This window comes from Sus scrofa, chromosome 1, assembly GCF_000003025.6.
Source record: "Sus scrofa isolate TJ Tabasco breed Duroc chromosome 1, Sscrofa11.1, whole genome shotgun sequence".
Lineage (NCBI taxonomy): Eukaryota > Metazoa > Chordata > Mammalia > Artiodactyla > Suidae > Sus > Sus scrofa.
Window position 1 is genome coordinate 127942425 of NC_010443.5, and position 19818 is coordinate 127962242.

Below are 19818 nucleotides of genomic sequence, written 5' to 3' on the forward strand. Positions count from 1 at the left end.
CGGAGTTGTAGCTGCCAAGCCTATGCCAGAGCCACAGCAACGCAGGATCTGAGCCGTGTCTGTGACCCACACCACAGCTCATGGCAACGCCAGATCCTTAGCCCATTGAGCAAGGCCAGAGATCGAACCCACAACCTCATGGTTCCTAGTCGGATTCATTAACCACTGCGCCACGATGGGAACTCCCAGGAGTAACATGGTTTGACTTAAATTTTTGCAGGATCACTTTGGCTGCTCTACTGACAAGAGACTGTAGAGCTTGTAAGGATTAAAATTGGAAACCACTCTCATGATGTCCAGCATTAGCCTCCGATCATTTTTTGGGATAAAATGCTCCCAGGAATTTTGATGCTTGGGGATCTGAGAGACCTGGGTTAAAAATAATAATAATAAAGTGGGAAACAAGTCAGGGAACTTGCAGTAATCTGAGTGAACAATGATGTAGCTCAGATCAAAGTGATGTTAGTAAAGAAGCTAAGACACAGTATTTTATTTTTTATTTTTTGCTTTTCTTTTGCTTTTTAGTGACACGTCTGCGTCATATGGGAGTTCTCAGGCTAGGCATCGAATCAGAGCTGCAGCTGCCGGCCTATACCACAGCCACAGCAACATGGGATCCAAGCCACATCTGCGACCTACACCATAGCTCACAGCAGTGACAGATCCTTAACCCACTGAGTGAGGCCAGGGATCGAACCCACATCCTCATGGGTACTAGTCAGGTTCATAATCTGCTGAGCCAAAATGGGAATTCCTAGACACAGTATTTTAAATACAGAGCTAAAGTTCTCTTGTGGTACGGCAGGTTAAGGATCCACTGTTGTCACTGCAAGCAGCTTGGGTTGCTGTGTGGTGGCGGTTTAATACCTGGCTGGGGAACTTCCACATGCTGAAGGTGCAGCCAAATAAATAAATAAATATAAAGTCAGTCTGATTTCCTGCCTTATCAAATAGGGACTGAGAAAGATAGTAAGTAGTGGCTCCAAAGATAAATTAAAAAAAATTCTAAAGTTATCTTTGGAGAGAAGAAACAGATTGTAAGGCTACTAGGGATGGAATGTAGACATTTAAAAATTTATCTTACTTTGGCATTCCCACTGAAGCACAGTGGGGTTGACCATGTCTTTGCAGCGGCAGGGCCCTGGGTTCCATCCATCCCTATCCTGGTGCAGTGGATGTTGCCTGTTTAGAATCCCATATACCGTGGGGTGGCCAAAAAATAAAAAAACCTTTATATTATTTTGTAAATTTGACATTAGAGTCATATAAATGTTTTACATAAGTATAAAACAAAATTAAACCAAAATGACCAACCTTACCCTTTTTTTGGCTGTGACCTAGGCATGTGGAAGTTCCTGGGATGGAGCCTGAGCCACAGCGATGCCAATGCCAAATCTTTAATTGCTATGCCACCAGGGAACTCCAAGAATATATTTTTAAAATCTCCTACAAATCAATAAAAGAAGCAGCACAATTAGGAAGTGGAAAAGCAATGCAAATAGATTTTCACAAGAGATAATATGCAAATGGCCAGTAAAAACATCATTAGTCCTAAGGAAAGGCAAATTGAAGACACAATGTACTATCACTTATCCACAAAATGGCAAAAATTAAAAACCAATGAGGAGTTCCCACTGTGGCGCAGTAGATTAATGATCTTTTCTCTGTGGTGTTGCTAGTTTCATCCTTGGCCTGGTGCAGTGGATTAAGGATCTGGAATTGCGAGAGCTATGACGTAGGTCACAGATGTGGCTCAGATAGGATCCCTGGCCTGGAAACTTCCATATGCTTCAGGTGTGGCCGAAAAAGCAAAAAAAAAAAAAAAAAAAAAAAAAAACAAAAAAAAACCCAAAAACCCAACCAGCCAACCAACCAAACAAAAAAAGACCAATGATACCAAATGTTAGCAAGAATGTAGAACAAAAAGGACTTTCATATAATGCTAGGAGTAGTGTAAAATGTTATAATTACTTTATAAAAGTATTTAGAAGTTTCTTATAAAATTAAACACCTAACCAATGACCTAGAAATTCCATTCCTAGGCATTTACAACAGAAAAATGAACACATGTATGTCCATAAAGAGATTTGTGGTGGTTGTTCACAGCCAAAACCTGGAAACAACCCAAATGTCCATCAGTAGGAGAATGGATAAACAAATTGTGATACCTTTATGCAATGGAATACCGCTCAGCTATAAGAAGAAACTACAAATATATACAACATAGGTGAAAAAAATTATACTGAAACAAGAGAAACAAAACACAAAAGAATACTGTGTTAGTTGGTCTCCTGAGAAATAGATGTCAAGACATGTTGAGATGTGAAAGAGGTTTATTGAGGGAGTATATTGGTTATCTATTGCTCTGAACCAAATTAATCCAAAATTTAGGGAGGTCCCGTCATGGCTCAGCAGAAACGAATCTGACTAGTATCCATGAAGACACAGGTTCAATCCCTGGCCTTGCTCAGTGGGTTAAAGATCTGGCGTTGCTGTGAGCTGTGGTGTAGGTTGCAGACTCGGCTTGGATCTCATGTTGCTGTGGTAGTGGTGTAGGCCAGCGGCTACAGCTCTGATTCGACCTCTAGCCTAGGAGCCTCCAAATGCCTCAGTACAGTCCTAAAAAGACCAAAAAAAAAAAAAAAAAAAATCCAAAATTTAGCAGCTTAAACTAACAAATATTTATTATCTGACATAGTTTCTAAGGATCTGAAATCCAGGAACAAATTAGGTGGGTGGTTTTGTCTCAGGGTTTCCCATGAAGTTGCACTCAAGATATCAGTTGGGGTTACATAATATGAAGACTTGACTGAGGCTGGATGATCTGCTTCTAAGATGGTTCATTTGCATGGCTCTTAGCAGGAAACCTCAACTCCTCATCAGGTAGGACTCTGTATGTCTACTTGAGTATTCTCATGACAGGGAGGCTGGCCTCTCCCAGAGCAAGTGAACCAAGCAAGTAAGGAAGGGGCTACAATGCCTTTTTATTACATAGTGTTGAAAATTAGGCGCCATCATGAGAAGCAAGTCACTGAGTCTAGTCTACTCTCAAGAGGAGGGAGATTGGTTCTACCTTTTGAAGGGAGTGTCACTGAATTTGTGGATGTATTTTAAACCACCACAGACAGAGATCAGGGGAAGGCAGAGAGAGCCTTAGACCAAAATACAGTCTGAAATCTGTGGAAGGAGAGAGAAAAGGACTGAGAATAGGGAAGGGAGGGTCTTGTCCTACAGCATAGATCCAAGAAAGATTTGGCCATACTGATGAAGCATCTTCAAGTCAAAGGCACTTGTTGGAAGAATCTTGAATTGGAGCTGCAGCTGCTGGCCTACACCACAGCCACAGCAACATGGGATCCGAGCCACATCTGTGATCTACACTGTAGCTCATGGCAATACCGGATCCTTAACCCACTAAGCAAGTCCAGGGATCAAACCCGCATCCTCATGGATACTAGTTGGGCTCTAGTGGGATACTACTGCTGAGCCACAGTGGGAACTCCAGAAGAATCTTTTATATCACAGGATTGGGCCTTCCTTATTAGCTCTGCTCTTCTCTGGCACTGGCTGGGATTGGCCTATGGGAAGTTTGGCTTTGGGGCAAAGCAGATAGATCCAGAGTGGCAGCAGGTGAGATCATCAAATACGCTCTCTGAAAGATTTCAGTGGTGCATATTCATGGTCACCACAAGTACATGCTGCATGAATAAGTTTACATGAAATCCTAGGATGGGCAAAACTTACTTATAGTGATAGAAGGCAAATAAGCAGTTGCTAGGGCCTGGGGAGGGGATGGGAATTGATTGCAAAGGGGCACAAGGGAAATTCTGTGGTGATGAAAATGTTCTGTACTTGGTTATGGTAGTGGCCACATACAGATATAAATTTGTTGCATTTGGGAGCTCCTGTTGTGGCTCAGCGGAAACAAATCTGACTAGTATCAGTAAGGGCTTGGTTTCAATGCCTGGCCTCGCTCAGTGGTTAAGTATCCAGCATTGCCGTGAGCTGTGGCTCGGATTTGGCTTTGCTGTGGCTGTGGTGTAGGCTGGTGGCTGAAGTTCTCATTCACGCCCTAGCCTGGGAACCTCCATATGCTGTGGGTGAGGCCCTAGAAAGACCAAAAAAAAAAAAAAAAAAAAAAAAATGTTGAACTTAATCAAACTCTGCGCTTGAAATGGGCACATTTTATTATATGTAAATAACAAAGTTTACTGAAAAACACAGTGAGATGCTACCTCACATTAACAATACCAAATAGGAGTTCCCGTCGTGGCTCAGTGGTTAACGAATCCGACTAGGAACCATGAGGTTGCGGGTTCGATCCCTGGCCTTGCTCAGTGGGTTAAAGATTCAGTGTTGCCGTGAGCTGTGGTGTAGGTTGCGTTGCTGTGGCTTGGATCCTGCATTGCTGTGGCTCTGGCATAGGCCTCAGAAACAGCTGTGATTAGACCCCTAGCCTGGGAACCTCCATTTGCTGAGGGAGCAGCCCTAGAAAAGGCAAAAAGACAAAAACAAAAAAAAACCAATACCAGATATTAGGATGAGCAGCACCAAAAACTCCCATGTATTGTTAATGGAAGTATAAAATTATACAACCATTTTGGAAAATTGTCGGTTTCTTATAAAGTTAAATATCTATCCTATGACCTGGCAGTTCCACTCCTGGTTATCAACTCACGAGAAATGAAAATGTGTATTCACAGAAAGGCTTATATATGAATGTTCGTAGCAGTTTTATTTGTAATGGTCCAAAACAACCCAAATATCCATTAATAGGTGAATGGATAAACAAATTGCTGAACATGAATACAGCAGAATACTACTACCAATAAAAAAGAATGAACTATTGATATATGCAACAATAGGGATAAATCTCAAAAATATTTTGTAGAGAAAAGAAGATGAATACAAATGACTGCATACTGTATAATTCCACTTACATAAAATTGTTGAGCAGGCAAAACTAATATATGATGATAGAAATTTGAATATGGTTGCCATGAAAAATTCTCTGAAGTGATGAAAATGTTTTATGTCTTTTTTTTTTTTTTTTTTTTTTTGGTTTTTTTAGGCCTGCACCTGCGGCATATGGAGGTTCCCAGGCTAGGGGTCTAATCGGAGCTGTAGCCACTGGCCTATACCAGAGCCACAGCAACATGGGATCCGAGCCGCATTTGCAACCTGTACCACAGCTCATGGCAACGCTGGATCCCCAACCCACTGAGCAAGGTCAGGGATCGAACCCACAACCTCATGTTTCCTAGTTGGATTCATTAACCACTGAGCTATGATGGGAACTCCGAAAATGTTTTATGTCTTGATTGGCATATGTTTAATAGGTGTATACATAAGTAAAAACTCATCAGATTATACAGTTAAGAGCTGTGTGTTTAAATTTTACCTCAATAAAAATAAAACAGTCCCTAAAAATAAAAATGAAATAAATCAACCTGTGTATTAAATTGGTAGAAGAATTATTTCAAATGAATTTAAAATTCAAGAGTTTAACTGTACATTTTCATTTTTATTCTTTTGTCTTTTTTTTTTTTTAGGGCCCCAAATGCGGCATATGGAGGTTGCAAGGCTAGGGGTCGAATCGGAGCTGTAGCTGCCTGCCTACACCACTGCCACAGCAACATGGCGTCCGAGCTCCATCTGTGACCAGCACTGCACCACAGCTTATTGCCACGCCAGATCCTTAACCCACTGGGCAAGGTCAGGGATGGAACCTGCGTCCTTGTGGATACTAGTCATGTTCCCTGACCACTGAGCCATGATGGGAACTCCATAACTGTACGTTTTTTTTTTGTTTGTTTGTTTGTTTCTTAGGGCTGTACTTGCGGCATGTGGAGGTTCTCAGGCTAGGGTTCAAATGGGAGCTGTAGCTGCTGGCCTACACCAGGCGACAGCAACTCAGGATCTGAGCCATGTCTGTGATCTACACCACAGCCCACAACAATGCCAGATCCCCAACCCACTAAGTGAGGGCAGGGATCGAACCCGCATCCTCATGGATGCTAGTTGGATTTGTTTCTGCTAAACCACAGTGGGAACTCCCCATAACTGTACATTTTTAAGAAAATATTTTATTGGTGGAGTTCCCCAGTGGCTTAGTGGGTTAAGGATCTGACATTGTCATTGCAGTGCCCTGGGAACTTATACATGATGCAGGTGTGGCCAAAATTTTTTTATTAGTAAATATACATAAAATTGACTATTTTAACTTTTTTTTTTTGGCTAGTCCTGTGGAATGTGGAAGTTCCCAGGCGAGGAATCAAACTCGAGTCATAGCAGTTACAATACCGAATCCTTAACCACTGGGCCACCAGGGAAGTCCCATTTTAACCATTTTTAAGTGTATAGATCAGTGATATTAAATACACTCAAAGTGTTGTGGAACTATCATCCCCATTCATCACTATACCTCTTTTTTTATCTTGTAAAACTGAAACTCTTTACTCATTAAACAGTAACTCCCAATTTCCCCCCACCCATCCACCAGTGCCTGGCAACTACCACTCTTTCTGTCTCTATGAGTTTGACTACTCTAAATACCTTATATAAATGGATTATGCAGTATTTGTCTTCTTATGACTGTCTTGTTTCACTCATGCATAATATACTGAAGATTCATCCATGTTGTAGCATCTGTCTTAACCATACATTTTTATGGGGTATACCATAAGAAATAGAAGAAAACTGCAAAAAAAAAATGTTAAACTGTTTTCATTAGTCATCTTATTAGTAATAATATTGTTTTTTTTTTTTACTGAAATGATTATATAATAGAAGAAAGCAAATAAATTATGGTAATATTATCAGGAAGCAAATGTTGATTATACTAGAAAGAGATACAAATATAAAATAAAAAAAGTTAGATAAAAACCCCTGAAATCCTAAAATTTAGTTGGAAAAATACAAAGAACAACCAACTCAGTAGCAATAAGCATTCCAGTCATACAAATTGTGGTCTTTTAATGCTATTTACTACTAAATGAACCAAGGCTTCTTAAGAGAAACATCTGATTCTGGATCTGGGGCAGGAAATAAACAAGATGAACCTGGAACATCTTGTTATACCAGAAGGCAAGGAAGCTATCCAAGACTATTGGAATCCTATCCAAAGGACTCTGGAGCTCATCTGAAAAGACTTCCACAGTCCAAAGATGGGACAATATGCATTACAAAATGAATAATAATTGAAGTGGACTGAAGCACACCAAATGTGTTAAAACTCACTGTTCACAGTGATACGAAAACTAAAAATCTCATGTGTCATTTTTGGAATATGCTGGAGAACCTCATTATTTAGAGAACTATTCTCTGTTACATACAGAACCTCAACTCATCACCATTATTATTAATTTTTTTTGTGGCCACGCCTGCCACATATGGAAGTTCCCAGGCCAGGAAATGAACACACGCCACAGCAGCCACCCAAGGCATCACAGAGACAACACTAGACTCTTAACCTGCTGTGCCATTCAGCAGGAATTCCTGTAATCAAATATTTGAAGAGGGGAAAGTCCTAATTTATAGAAGAATTCCAGCTAATAAATGAAGATAGAGTGTTAGAATATCACTTTTTTGCAGCCTCTAGTGAAATAATGCAGCTAGGTAGCGATTACCAATGACTGCTAAACTATCATGTAAAAAGGTGGTAATATTTGAACCTCTTAGTTAATTGTAACGCAACAAAAATACATTCAACCAGATGTTATATGCCTCCTGATGAGATGCGATAGGAAGTTTATGATACCATTTATGAAGTTATTCTTGCCAAAAAAAGGAATATAAGTCTGAGCAAATATACTTAACTGCCTATTAATAAAAAATAAAAAGGGAAATATATTAAATGATACCATAGGGATGCAATCAGAAAAATCCACAAAGTTGGAAATTTTATAGAACAAATGATTTGGTTTTATCAACAAGCAAATAACTGCAGGAAATAAAAAATAGGAAGAACTTATGTTTTATTTTACTTTATTGCTTTTTAGGGCTGCACCTGCAGTATATGAAAGTTCTCAGGCTAGGGGTTGAATTTGGAGCCACAACTGCTGTCCTACACCACAGCCACTTGGAATCCAAGCTGCATCTGCAACCTACACCACATTTTATGGCATTGCTGGATCCTTAACCCACTGAGCAAGGCCAGGGATTGAACCCGAGTCCTCATGGATACTAGTTAGGTTTGTAACCACTGAGCCATGATGGGAACTCCAGAACTTACATTTTAAAAGAGACCTAAGGTAGTATCATCCAAATGTAATGTGTAAACCTTGTTTAGAATTGTTTTTTTTAAAAAAGAGACAATTGGAGAAATTTGAACGCTACATATTTGATAACATTAAAAAATTACTGTTAATTTTCTTTGGGTGTATTAATGATATTTGTTATATTTAAAGATTCTCTACATTTAACATATATACAGTTGGTTGATAAATACAGGGTTTTTTTCTGTTAAAAAGATGTCTCCAAGCATTTGATGAAATTGCCATCAACTGAAATGGGGAAAGCTGCAAGTGGAGCGGGTTTAGTAGACAAGATGAGTTCAATTTTAAGCATGTGGAGTTTGAGATGTCAATTGAGCATCCAAATGGAGATATTGGAGTTCCCATTGTGGCTCAGTGGAAATGAATCTAATATCCATGAGGATGCAGGTTCGATCCCTGGCCTTGCTCAGTGGATTAAGCGTCCAGCATTTCGGTGATTGCAGATGCAGCTCAGATCTGATGTTGCTGTGTTTGTGGTATAGGCCAGTGGCTACAGCCCTGATTTGACCTCTAGCCTGGAAATTACCGTATGCTGTGGGTGTAGCCCTAAGGAGAAAAAAAAAAAAAAAGACAAATGGAGATACTGAGTAGGCTGTTAGTCATATAAGTTCAGGATTTGGGAGAGATGTATGGGCTGGAGATAAATATTGGGAGTCGTTCGTATGTAATTGGTAGTTACAGCAATGAGACTGGATGAAATCAAGAAAGGAGAGGAGTTCCTGCTGTGGCACAACAGGATCCACTGTGTCTCTGCAGTGCCAGGATGTGGGTTTGATCTCCCACCTGTTGCAGTGAATTAAAGGATCCCAAGTTGTCAAAGCAGTGGCAACTCCATCTGGTGGGGTGGCCAAAAAAAAAAAAAAGGAGTGTGAGTAAACCCCTAGCTTAGAACATGCTCAATAAATATTTGTCATAACTACATGACTAATGACTAAAATTCTTTCTTTTTTCTTTTCTTTTTTTTTTTTTAATGGCCGAGCCTGAGGCATGTGGAAGTTCCTGAACCAGGATTCGAACCTGCGCCACAACAGTGACACAAGCAGCTAAAGTGACAATGCCAGATCCTTAACCCATGAGCCACAAGAGAACTCCTAATTTTTTTTAAATTTCTTTCTCCTATGAACTCTTATAGCAATTTCATTGTGTCTTGTATTATAGTTCTTTGTATATCTTTCTTTGAAGAATATGGACTACTTTTTTGCAGAGCTTCCAACAATTCGGGCTTATCTGATGTTTCTTCATGATCAGATTCAGATTATGGATTTTTGGCAGGAAAACAAAGTGATGTTGTTTCCTTCTCAGTGTATTAGATCAAGTGACATGTGATGGTATTGTGTCTTATTACTAGTGATGTTAACTGGGATCACTTTGTTAAGTTACCAAATTTTTTCACTGCAAATTTACTACTTTCTGTTTGTAATATTCAGTACACTTTAGAGAGACAGTTTGAGACAATGTAAATGTTCTCTTTTCCAGCACAATGCTAGTTTAAGCATCATTGCTATTTATCTAATTTAAATCATCTTTATGTTACATAAAAAAGTGAATGAAATAAATGAATACATGTATGAATTATAAATAGTATGAATTATAAGTCCTACATCTATGTGATGCCTCTAGTAATAAAAAAAGACATTTCCAATCATCCTACTTGGCTCCTCAAGAATTATAACCTCTCTGTCTCCTCTAAAATTAACCACAGGTCTTGACTTTTATTACATCATATAATTTCTTTATTTTTTTATGATCTGGGTGTGCATCTTTATTAAAATTTAGTTTTGTCCCATTGAAAAACTTTTTTTTTAGGGCTGAACCCAAGGTATGTGAAAGTTGCCAAGCTAGGGGTCGAATTGGAGCTACCACTGCCAGCCTACGCCACAGTCGCAGCAACTTGGGACCTGAGCCGCGTCTGCGACTCACACTACAGCTCATGGCAATGCCAGATCCTTAACCCACTGAGCAAGGCCAGGGATCGAACCCACAACCTCATGGTGATACTAGTTAGATTCATTTCTGCTGTGCCACAGGGGAACTCTGAAAAACTTTTTTACTCTAGTAAAATTCATATGACATAAACTTTACCATTTTTAAACATTTTAAAGTGTATGGTTTAGTAGCATTAAGTACATTCACATTGTTGTACAATCATCACCACTATTCATATCTAGAATGTTCTCATCTTTCCAGACTAAAACTCTGTACTTCTTTTTCTTTTTTTTTTTTTTTTTTTGTCTTTTTGCCTTTTCTAGGGCCGCTCCCTCGGCATATGGAGGTTCCCGGCTAGGGGTTGAATCGGAGCTGTAGCTGCCAGCCTACACCACAGCCACAGCAACGCCGGATCCTTAACCCACTGAGCAAGGCCAGGGATTGAACCCGAAACTTCATGGTTCCTAGTCGGATTCGTTAACCACTGCACCACGACGGGAACTCCAAAACTCTGTACTTCTTAAATAATATCTCCATATTCCTCCCCACCTCCTTAGCTTTTGGAAACCGTTATTCTACTTTCTGCCTCTGTAAATTTGCTCATTCTGGATATCTCATATAAATGGAACATACAATATGTGTTCTTTTGTACCTGGCTTATTTCACTTAGCATGTTTTCGAGGTTCATCCATGTTGTAGCATGTTGGTAACACTCTTGATTCTTATCATGTAGTGTTGGCTTCCAGGATATTAGGGATTGGAAAGAAAAGCTTAGAGGGAGGAGGAGAGTTAGGAACTCTCAACACAAGATGAGAATTTTATTTTAAAAAAGTTATTGTTTTTTAATTAATTTTTTGAGGTAACATTGGTTTATAACTTAAGTTCCATGTGTTAAACATTTTTCTACTCCTGTGTACCCTACTGAGTGCTTACCACCAAATTCTGTTTCCATCTGTCACCATACAGTTGACTCCTTAACCATTTGGTTTTCACCGCACCCTTTCTTCTCTGGTAACCACTACTCTGTTGTCTCTATTTGTGTGTTTGTTTTTGTTTGGTTTCTTCACTTATTTTTTGTTTGTTCCACATATGAGTAAAATCCTATGGTATTTTGTCTTTTTCCATCTGACTGACTTCACTCAGTATAATACCCTCAAGGTCCACCCATGTTGTCACAAATGGAAAGATTTCATCTTTTTTTAAATGGCTGCGTAGTATTGCACTGTATACATATACCAGTCTTTAAAAAAAAAAAATCATTCATTTGTTGATGGGCACTTAGGATAAGAATTTTAAGGAAGAAGAAATTAGTGCCATCAAACATGATAGATGCTAATGAGATGATTTGACAATAAATTTTCAGAATCAATTATTGCAAACATTTTTAGAGTAACCGCTTTTGCTAGGCACTAGATTTTTGGAGGTTAAGGCCAGATTGCAAAGGATTATGGAGTTACTGGTAAAGAGAAAGCGAAATTTGGAGGGCAAGGACAAAAGAAAGTCCTGGAGCTTGGTGGAGAAGTAGAGTGGAAGGGAAATGCTACTAGCACGTGGAATTTGATTACATCTATGAGGATTGCGAATAAGCCAGAGAGGGGAGGATGGCAGGCCTTATCAGTACCACACCTTTTTGTTTCTACCTGTTTCCAGGTAAGAGGCTTCTGGTGGAGTTTTCTTTCTTTCTTTTTTTTAATGGCCTCACCTGTGGCATATGGAAGTTCCCCAGCCAGTGATTGAATCTGAGCCACAGCTGTGGCAATGCCTGATCCTTTAACCCATTGTGCAGTCTGGGGATGGAACCTGCACCACTGCAGCAACCAGAGCCCCTGCAGTTGGATTTTTTTTTTTTTGTCTTTTTGCCTTTTCTAGGGCCACTTCTGAGGCATGTGGAGGTTCCCAGGCTAGGGGTCTAATCGGAACTGTAGCCACCGGCCTATACCAGAGCCACAGCAATGTGGGATCTGAGCCGTGTCTGCAAACTACACCACAGCTCACAGCAACGCTGGATCCTTAACCCACTGAGCAAGGACAGGGATGGAACCCGCAATCTCACGGTTCCTAGTTGGATTCGTTAACCACTGAGCCACAATGGGAACTCCCTGCAGTTGGGTCCTTAACCTACTGAACCACAGTGGGAACTCCTGAGCTCTTTGGATTAAACATTTGAAAAGGTGGAAGGGAGGAAACTGGCTAATACTGCAGTCACAATTATGTTTGGTATTGTGTGTTTGAGAGAGACTCAGGCTGTTAAGAGGGTCTACTGGTTGGCTGGAAAATTAAGCTATCTCGAAGGGGGGACCAGTGTGCTGCCTTGGTGGGGTTCTGCTGATGTGCCTTCAGTTTCTCATCTACACTTGGGTGTGGCAAAGTTGGGGCTCTGGAAGGGTTTGAAAAGTGGGTTAAACTGAACAAGAATGATAAACAAAAAAATGTCATATATACATACAATGAAATACTATTCAGACTTAAAAAACAAGGAAATTCTAACACATGCTATTAAAATTACAACATGGATTACCCTTGTGGACATTATGCTAAGTGAAATAAGCCAGACACAAAAGGACAAATATTATATGATTCCATTTGTATGAGGTACCCAGAGCAGTAAAATTCATAGAGACAGAAAGTAGAATGTTGGTTGCCAAGGGCTGGAGGGGGAGGGGAATGGGGAATAAGTGTTAAATGGGTACAGAGTTTTAGTTTGGGAAGATAAGAGTTTTGGGGATGGGTGGTGGTAATGGTTGCACATCAATGTACCTAATCATACATTTTAAAATGGTTTAACTGCTGTGGTACAGTGGGTTAAGAATCCAACTGCAGTGGCTCGGGTTGTTTTGGAGGTATGGGTTTGATCCCCGGCCTGATGCAGTGGATTAAAGTCTGCACTGCTTCTCAGATTCATTTCCTAGCCAGGGTACTTCCATATGCCGGGGGTGCAGCATATGGAAAAAAAAAAAATCTAAAAAAAATCTAAAATAAAAAAAGTTTAATATCAACTGTTTTTCCATTTCTTTGTCACCATTCCTCCTCAATCATGTATATATAAAAACTCTGCACTTAAACTATGTTCTCACAGATTCTGAATCATTGTTCAAATTATGTCATCTCTCTAAGCCTTAGTGTCCTCATCTGTAACCCTTAAAGAGTGATAAAGCTTTTAGGTGAGATAATGCATGTAAAATAGAACACAAAATCTGCCACATAGTAAAAATGTCAAACATGTTATTAATTACTTATGTCAAAAAATTAATTATATTATTGGTAGAATGACTGGGCATGATTGTATAGGTCCAAGGGCAACGGAAGGCAGCTAGGGTTCAGAATCAATTATATGTTAAATATAAGTCAGTTATTATTAATAGTGCAGCTTAAAAGAGATATATAATAGTTTATCATTAAATTTAGTACTTATCCTTGGTAATGTTTTTTTGCCACTGAGCTTCAAAACTGTTTCCAGAAGAAAACCATGAAGTGAATTAGGGTTTGATGAATAGTGTCTGTGAGCTAGAACTAACTGAGGTTCTTTTGCTTAGAGAACTCTGTGAGGAGACCTCAGAAAAAAACCTCTAAAACTAAAAATGTAGCATTTATGTTCATCGTTTGATTGGTAGAAATATACTATGGAATTATTGGACTAGATGAGATGATCCCAGTCTTATGAGAATTTGTCCAGGTTTAAAAATTACTAATTAAATACAATATGACTGGAAATGGCTTTAAGTTCTAGAATAAAGAATTTGATGATTAGAAGAAAAATTTCTGACAATGAGGTCTGTTAAACTTCAAAGTGAGTTAGATAGGGTCTGATGGAATTTTCTTGTCTGGGAGGACTTTAGAGGTAGATTAAATTTCTGTGAGGTAGCTTAGGTTAAGATGCACTTGTAGCTATGCAGATAGGCAGATGATACTTTTCATTCTAATAGTCAATAAAGGACTTTGGCTCACATAAATGTAATCAGTTACAACCTTAGTGGGAAACCATCCTGCCTGCATTTTCTGATCTTTTTGGGTAATTTAATGATCAAACTGCCTAACAAGGCATTTACACTTTTTCTTCACAGATTTTTTTACGGCTCTTGTTTTATTTAGTAATGGGAATGGTTGGGGTTATTTATCTGGTTTTAGTCATGCCAACTGAGGTTTAATTTACCCTTATTAATGTACAGTTTTATAAGTTTTGACAAACACATATAGTTGTTTGTCAAATAATCAAGAAAGTCTACTCATTTATGTCTTGCTTGGAAATGGGAAATGCAATGGCAGGACAGAGAAGAGCAAACACAGTGATTTTTGAAGAATTTTTATGAGAATATAGGTCAAGATTTGCCTACAACAGGACTTAGTTGTTTATGCCCTCTCAAATAGAGCAGATGAATTCACTTTTTCTACCTGGTATAGTTAATATTGACCTAACCTGGTCCTTTTAGGATTAAATTATTTGATCACTGGTCTTCTGCAGCATTAGGAGTGAAGGAGAGAGATATCAATTACAAATGATTTCAAGAGTAAGAAGTGGAGTGTGTCTCTGGGTGCTCTGTTCCAATTTTTGATCCACTAATAATACATTCCGGGGACCCTAATTATATTCTAGTTATAGCAACAGTAGATTGTAGATTTTTCAGGACAGTTTCATTTCAAAGAGTCTGTCCTTTTGTTCCCATAAGTAACATATACTCAGATGACATGCTTTGATTTTTGGTTGGAAAATGATCAGTATAATTTGTAACAGCAGGGAGAAGATTGGTAGGAAGCTTCACTTCAGCTTAGCCTGTATCAAGTGTTGAATTGGATATTTATATAATTGGAAAATCATGGTTGGGCTGTGCCTAAGTCATTTTGATCTTGGGGTAGAGAGAAGAAACTACCTTCTATTGAATGCTTACTATGTATATGCTTGGCAGTGTGGTAGGTGCTTTCCCTATTGACAGCTGCTCTGGCTAGAATTCCATCCTAGATCCATCCACCCCTTAAATTAAAAAGCAAAAACAAAACTAAAAAACGACCATATTCCTCATGGGGCCTCATTCATTAATACGAGTCACAGCTGCCACGCCCTCTATAAGACCCTGGCAAGATAATTAGGATAATAGACTCTCAGGGCTTGCAGGGATCATTGAGGTCGTGTAGTTAGCGGGGCGGCAGCTGTTCTCTTCACCACTGAGTCTGGCAGCCACTGTGCTCAATTGTCTCAATCAGAGGTGCAAAAAATATCCGGGGCTATGGTCTCTGTAGGCTGCAATTCCATAAAAGATAGGTCAACCATAAGCAAATGTGAAGCTTGAACTACGTTCCAGACTGGAAAGACAATGGGAAAAAATACGGTTTACCAGGACCCTCAGACAATGCAAATCCAATCCCCCCCCCAAAAAAAAATAATAAAAAGAACTGGCAGAGACGTAATGTGAAGCCCTTGAATTCAGGTAGAGGCCTACAAAAGGGATCCTGTTGACACAGGTAAACCCCAAAGAGTCTTCTCTCTCTTCAGTTTCACCAGCTATGAAATTCTAGCCATTCTGGATCTTCTTCGCCCTTTTAATCAGAAAGCCGGGAAACCCTTTTTCAACAGAAGAGGATGACATGGGGGCCTTAAGGTGCATGAACGATAGAAAATAGGAATTTTCTCCTACGTCTGAGTAGTGGTACAAACAACCGTCCCGGGGGCAGGGCATTATATTTCATGCCCTCTTCAAGGTCCCTTCAGTTCAAGGATACTGTCATTTGTGGCTTACTAGAGGGAGGGCCTGCAAAGTCCAGGCTGCCATGGAAACACGCCGCCGTGTTCCTTTTTCCTACGTGGGGCGGGGCACTCCGCCTCAGCCACCAATCATCCGCAGGCTTTCTTGAGTGGCGGGCAGCATCAGCGAATGGGTGAGCCGATCCCGCGTGACGCGACGGGAAAGGGGGAGTTCGTGGCCGGTGGCGGCGGTGGAGACAGCGGCGACCTGGGGATCGAGCTGGAGGGGCCTGGGGAGCGTGTGGAGATCTCTAGCACGAGCGTGAGGGACCTCCCGCCGGGATGCCTGGTACCGTTTGGAGAAAAGTGGGGGCGTAGTCGGCTATGGGAGCTTGGGTTTCGGGTCTGAAGGGATGGCTGACCGGAGGGGGCGGGGTGGCAAGCATGGCGGCTGTGACGGGGAAAGGGTTGGAGGGCCCTGGTGAGGGGGTGGGGAACCACAAGCTAGTAAGGCTGGGTGGTCGTGAGGAAACGTGAAGAGCTGTGGGGGTCAGACGAACAAAGATTACAAAGCAGCCTTTTGGGGGGCGGTTGAGGCGCCAGAAGGACGAAGGGAGAGTTGTGGGGGATGGAAAAAGGGGCGGAGAGAGAAGAGGTTAGGAAGGAGGGGAAAGGGTGTCTACGGGAAGGTGAGGGAAGGGGGAAAGAAGGATAGGCAGGCTCACTGTAAATAGCTAGGAAATCGGTCATTGGGAGGTATATAGGAAAGTGCTTGCAGCGATTATAATGTTCCAATTAGAAGAGTCCTACACCGGTCCCCTTTTCCAGCTCTTGTACTTCCGCGTCATTATTTAAGCTCGGACTCCGTGAGGAAGGAGTGTAGGTAGCACAGAACTGATCTTTTGTTGTTCCATTCCAGGGGAGCAGATGGACCCTACTGGAAGTCAGTTGGATTCAGATTTCTCTCAGCAAGACACACCTTGCCTGATAATTGAAGATTCTCAGCCTGAAAGCCAGGTTCTAGAAGATGATTCTGGTTCTCACTTCAGTATGCTGTCTCGACACCTTCCCAATCTACAGACACACAAAGAGAACCCTGTGTTGGTGAGTGATAGGTTGCTTGGAAATGATTGAGTAGATTTTTTTTTCCTAGTCTAGATCAACCTGCAAACATAAATACTTAGGAAATCTCACCATCTTTTGGATAAAGTTGATTGGAAAAAATGAAACCAACATGTTCACAGCAATATGTTGCCTTTTAGATTATTCCATATAGAGTGAGTATATTATGTTTGTATAATTTTCTAGGATGTTGTGTCCAATACTGAACAGACAGGTGGAGAAGAACAAGGAGACGATAATAGTAGTTTCAATGAATGTCTGAAAGAAAACAAAGCTGCAGGTGAGGTCCCTTTTGCAAGGGTGCTCTTGTTAGAAGTGGGTGGATTCAAACATTATGGGGCTGTGGTGAATGTATGTAAGAAAGTCTAGCACAGTATCTGGTGCATAGTAGGCACTCACAAGGTTGGTTTTCTAATGTAGACTGATTAGGTCTACATTCCTGAATATATATCAAAAGTTTGGTGGTAGGTGTTCCTGCTGTGGTGCAGCAAGATTGGATGTGTCTCTGCTGCACCAGGGTGCAGGTTTGATCCCTGCCCCCACATAGTGGGTTAAGTATCTGGGATTGCCATAGCTGTGGTGAAGGTCACAAACTGTGGCTGGGATCTGATCCCTGGTCCAGGAACTCCATATGCTTTGGGGTGGCCGAAAAGAAAAAAAAGTTGGTGGTAAATGTCTTTTGTGCTAATATCCAATTATTTTTTTCAGACTCCATGGATTCTTCTCATTTGGACACATGTGGTTCCATCAGTCAGGTCATTGAACAGTTACCTCAGCCAAATAGGACAAGCAGGTATACTACTGTTTGAAGGAATTTATTTAAATTTATTAGTGGATTAATTGTTTTATCTCATCCCAAGGATAAAGGAATTAATCTTATTTTTGTGAATTAGGGAGTAGGATTTGAGGATTTTTTAGCTAGTGTTCTATTGGTACTGAAGGCTGGACTCCTTTTTTCTGAAGGTGGTAACATTCTTACACCTACGTTATTGAAATTGTGACCTGTCTTGTGCATGTGAAACAAAATAAGCACTCCTCATTCTCAGCATAGAATTGACTTATTAGTAGAAAAAATAGTAAAAAAAAAAAAAAAAAAAAAAAGGTAGGTATATTATCAAAACAGGCATTGTTTCTTCCTACCAACCAAAGAATCTTAGCAATTTTAAGCCCAGAATGCATAATTCTTACCTAAATAGTTTTCAGTTTTTGCTTTGTCTTCTGTATATCTTTGCATCGTTCATTTATTGAGTTTATTATCCTCTGTGTTAGGCACGAGATCGGATGTTTAATGTATGGTGCCATTTAATTTCATCCTTAAAGCAGCTGTACAATGAACTCATCACAGAACTTCCTGACATAGAGAGAGGCAAAGACGTTAAAAAAACTTGCTCTAGAATACATTACTAGTAAGTGACAGACCTGGACTTTGAGTTCTTACTCAAGTGCCTCTCTTTCTGTTTTACCATTCAATGCCCAGTTCTCCTAAAAGTAGGATGTAGGAGTCTTGGGGTGGAGGAGTAGAAAAGGGAGGTAGTTAGAACAATGTTAGTTTGAAGTGAAAGACTATGGTTTTATCTAAAAAATAAATGCTTGTGTTTGTGTTCTATTTAATACTGTGTGCTTGCACATAGTTTTTCTCTCCCATGTCATTAGATGCTTTAGAACAGTCTGCACATTGGTGGGCTTATTTTGGCCTGCAGGTGGGTTCTATTTGGCTAACACACAGTTGTAAGATATATTTGAATTGATAGAATTTTAAAATAGGGAAATTTCACATAAAACTTAGATTTCCACCTTCTGGGATTAGTAGTCCAGAAGTAATGCAGCTGTTGTATTATTGGCAACAGTTGGCTGGAACTGTGAGTAGCAGCCAACCTCTGTGTAGATTGAGCATGAGTGCTGTGGTCTATGAGTGCTATGTGTCATAGTGGCTGTGACCAACTTTTGTACTTGGACACTGAGGCCAGGTATTCTTTTATCATTTATCCTAGGGCTTGTGTGTTTGTCCTTACACCCAGCCATTTCACTCATTTATATTATCTTTCTTTACTTTTTGCAGCCATTTAGTTTTTGTGATACCTTTTAGGAACATGCATCAGGCTTATCTGTGTTTTTGTGGCTCAGCACCTGGGTTTGAACCAGTGAGGATAGGATGTGTGCATACTCCTTGTTGTGGATGAAGTGGTACTGTTTGCAAAGTCCCAGGCTATTTCTTTTCCCTTTTTGCATGAATGTGTTGTTCTTTCTCTAAAAAATACTTGAATGCCTACATTCAGTAAACCTGCAGGCACTGTGACAGGTGCTTTAAATTAGGGTCTTTGCCATCATGGAACTTACAATTTAATAGGGGAGACATGTTAAATAATTACATAAATAGCTATTCATTGAGAATTGTGATCATTGTAAAGGGGGAAAAATAGAGTATATAACTAGTCTGGGGGATAAGGGAAAGCCTCCTTGAGAAAGATGATCTAAACTATACACAAATTTATTAGGCATAGTTGAAGGGCTGGGGGAGGTATGAACTTATTCATATATCCCTAGTTTTGCTTGCACTCTGTGAGTGTGTATGAATTTTTATACAGTTTAATCACCTATGTAGGTTTTCCACCACTGTGGTCAAGATGCTGAACAGTTGCAACACCACAAGGGTCTCTAGTGTAGCCCTTTTATAACCACACCCACCTCCCTCTCCTGTACTTGTATTCCTGGCAGCCACTGATTACAACCAATCTCCATTGGTAAAGTTTTGTCATATAAAATAAATAGGATTAGGCCAAAAAAGGAAGTTCCCAGTTCATTGGTGGCCTAGCAGTTAAG

At 40.1% G+C, this 19818-nt stretch overlaps 1 protein-coding gene across 7 annotated transcripts in view; it reads left to right on the forward strand.

Moving 5' to 3' along the window:
• Positions 16076 to 19818, forward strand: part of TP53BP1 (tumor protein p53 binding protein 1) — a 73871-nt gene continuing 70128 nt past the window's right edge. For 5 of the 7 annotated variants that reach the window (XM_021096915.1, XM_021096926.1, XM_021096946.1 and 2 more), the window contains exons 1-4: positions 16076 to 16225; positions 16796 to 16980; positions 17185 to 17278; positions 17707 to 17791. In XM_021096915.1, the coding sequence (XP_020952574.1) occupies positions 16219 to 16225; positions 16796 to 16980; positions 17185 to 17278; positions 17707 to 17791 (371 nt within the window). In that variant the 5' untranslated portion in view covers positions 16076 to 16218. Of the gene's footprint in view, positions 16226 to 16795; positions 16981 to 17184; positions 17279 to 17706; positions 17792 to 18267; positions 18405 to 19818 lie in introns of those variants that run through there. The other 2 variants (XM_021096921.1, XM_021096939.1) reach the window with 2 other exon arrangements.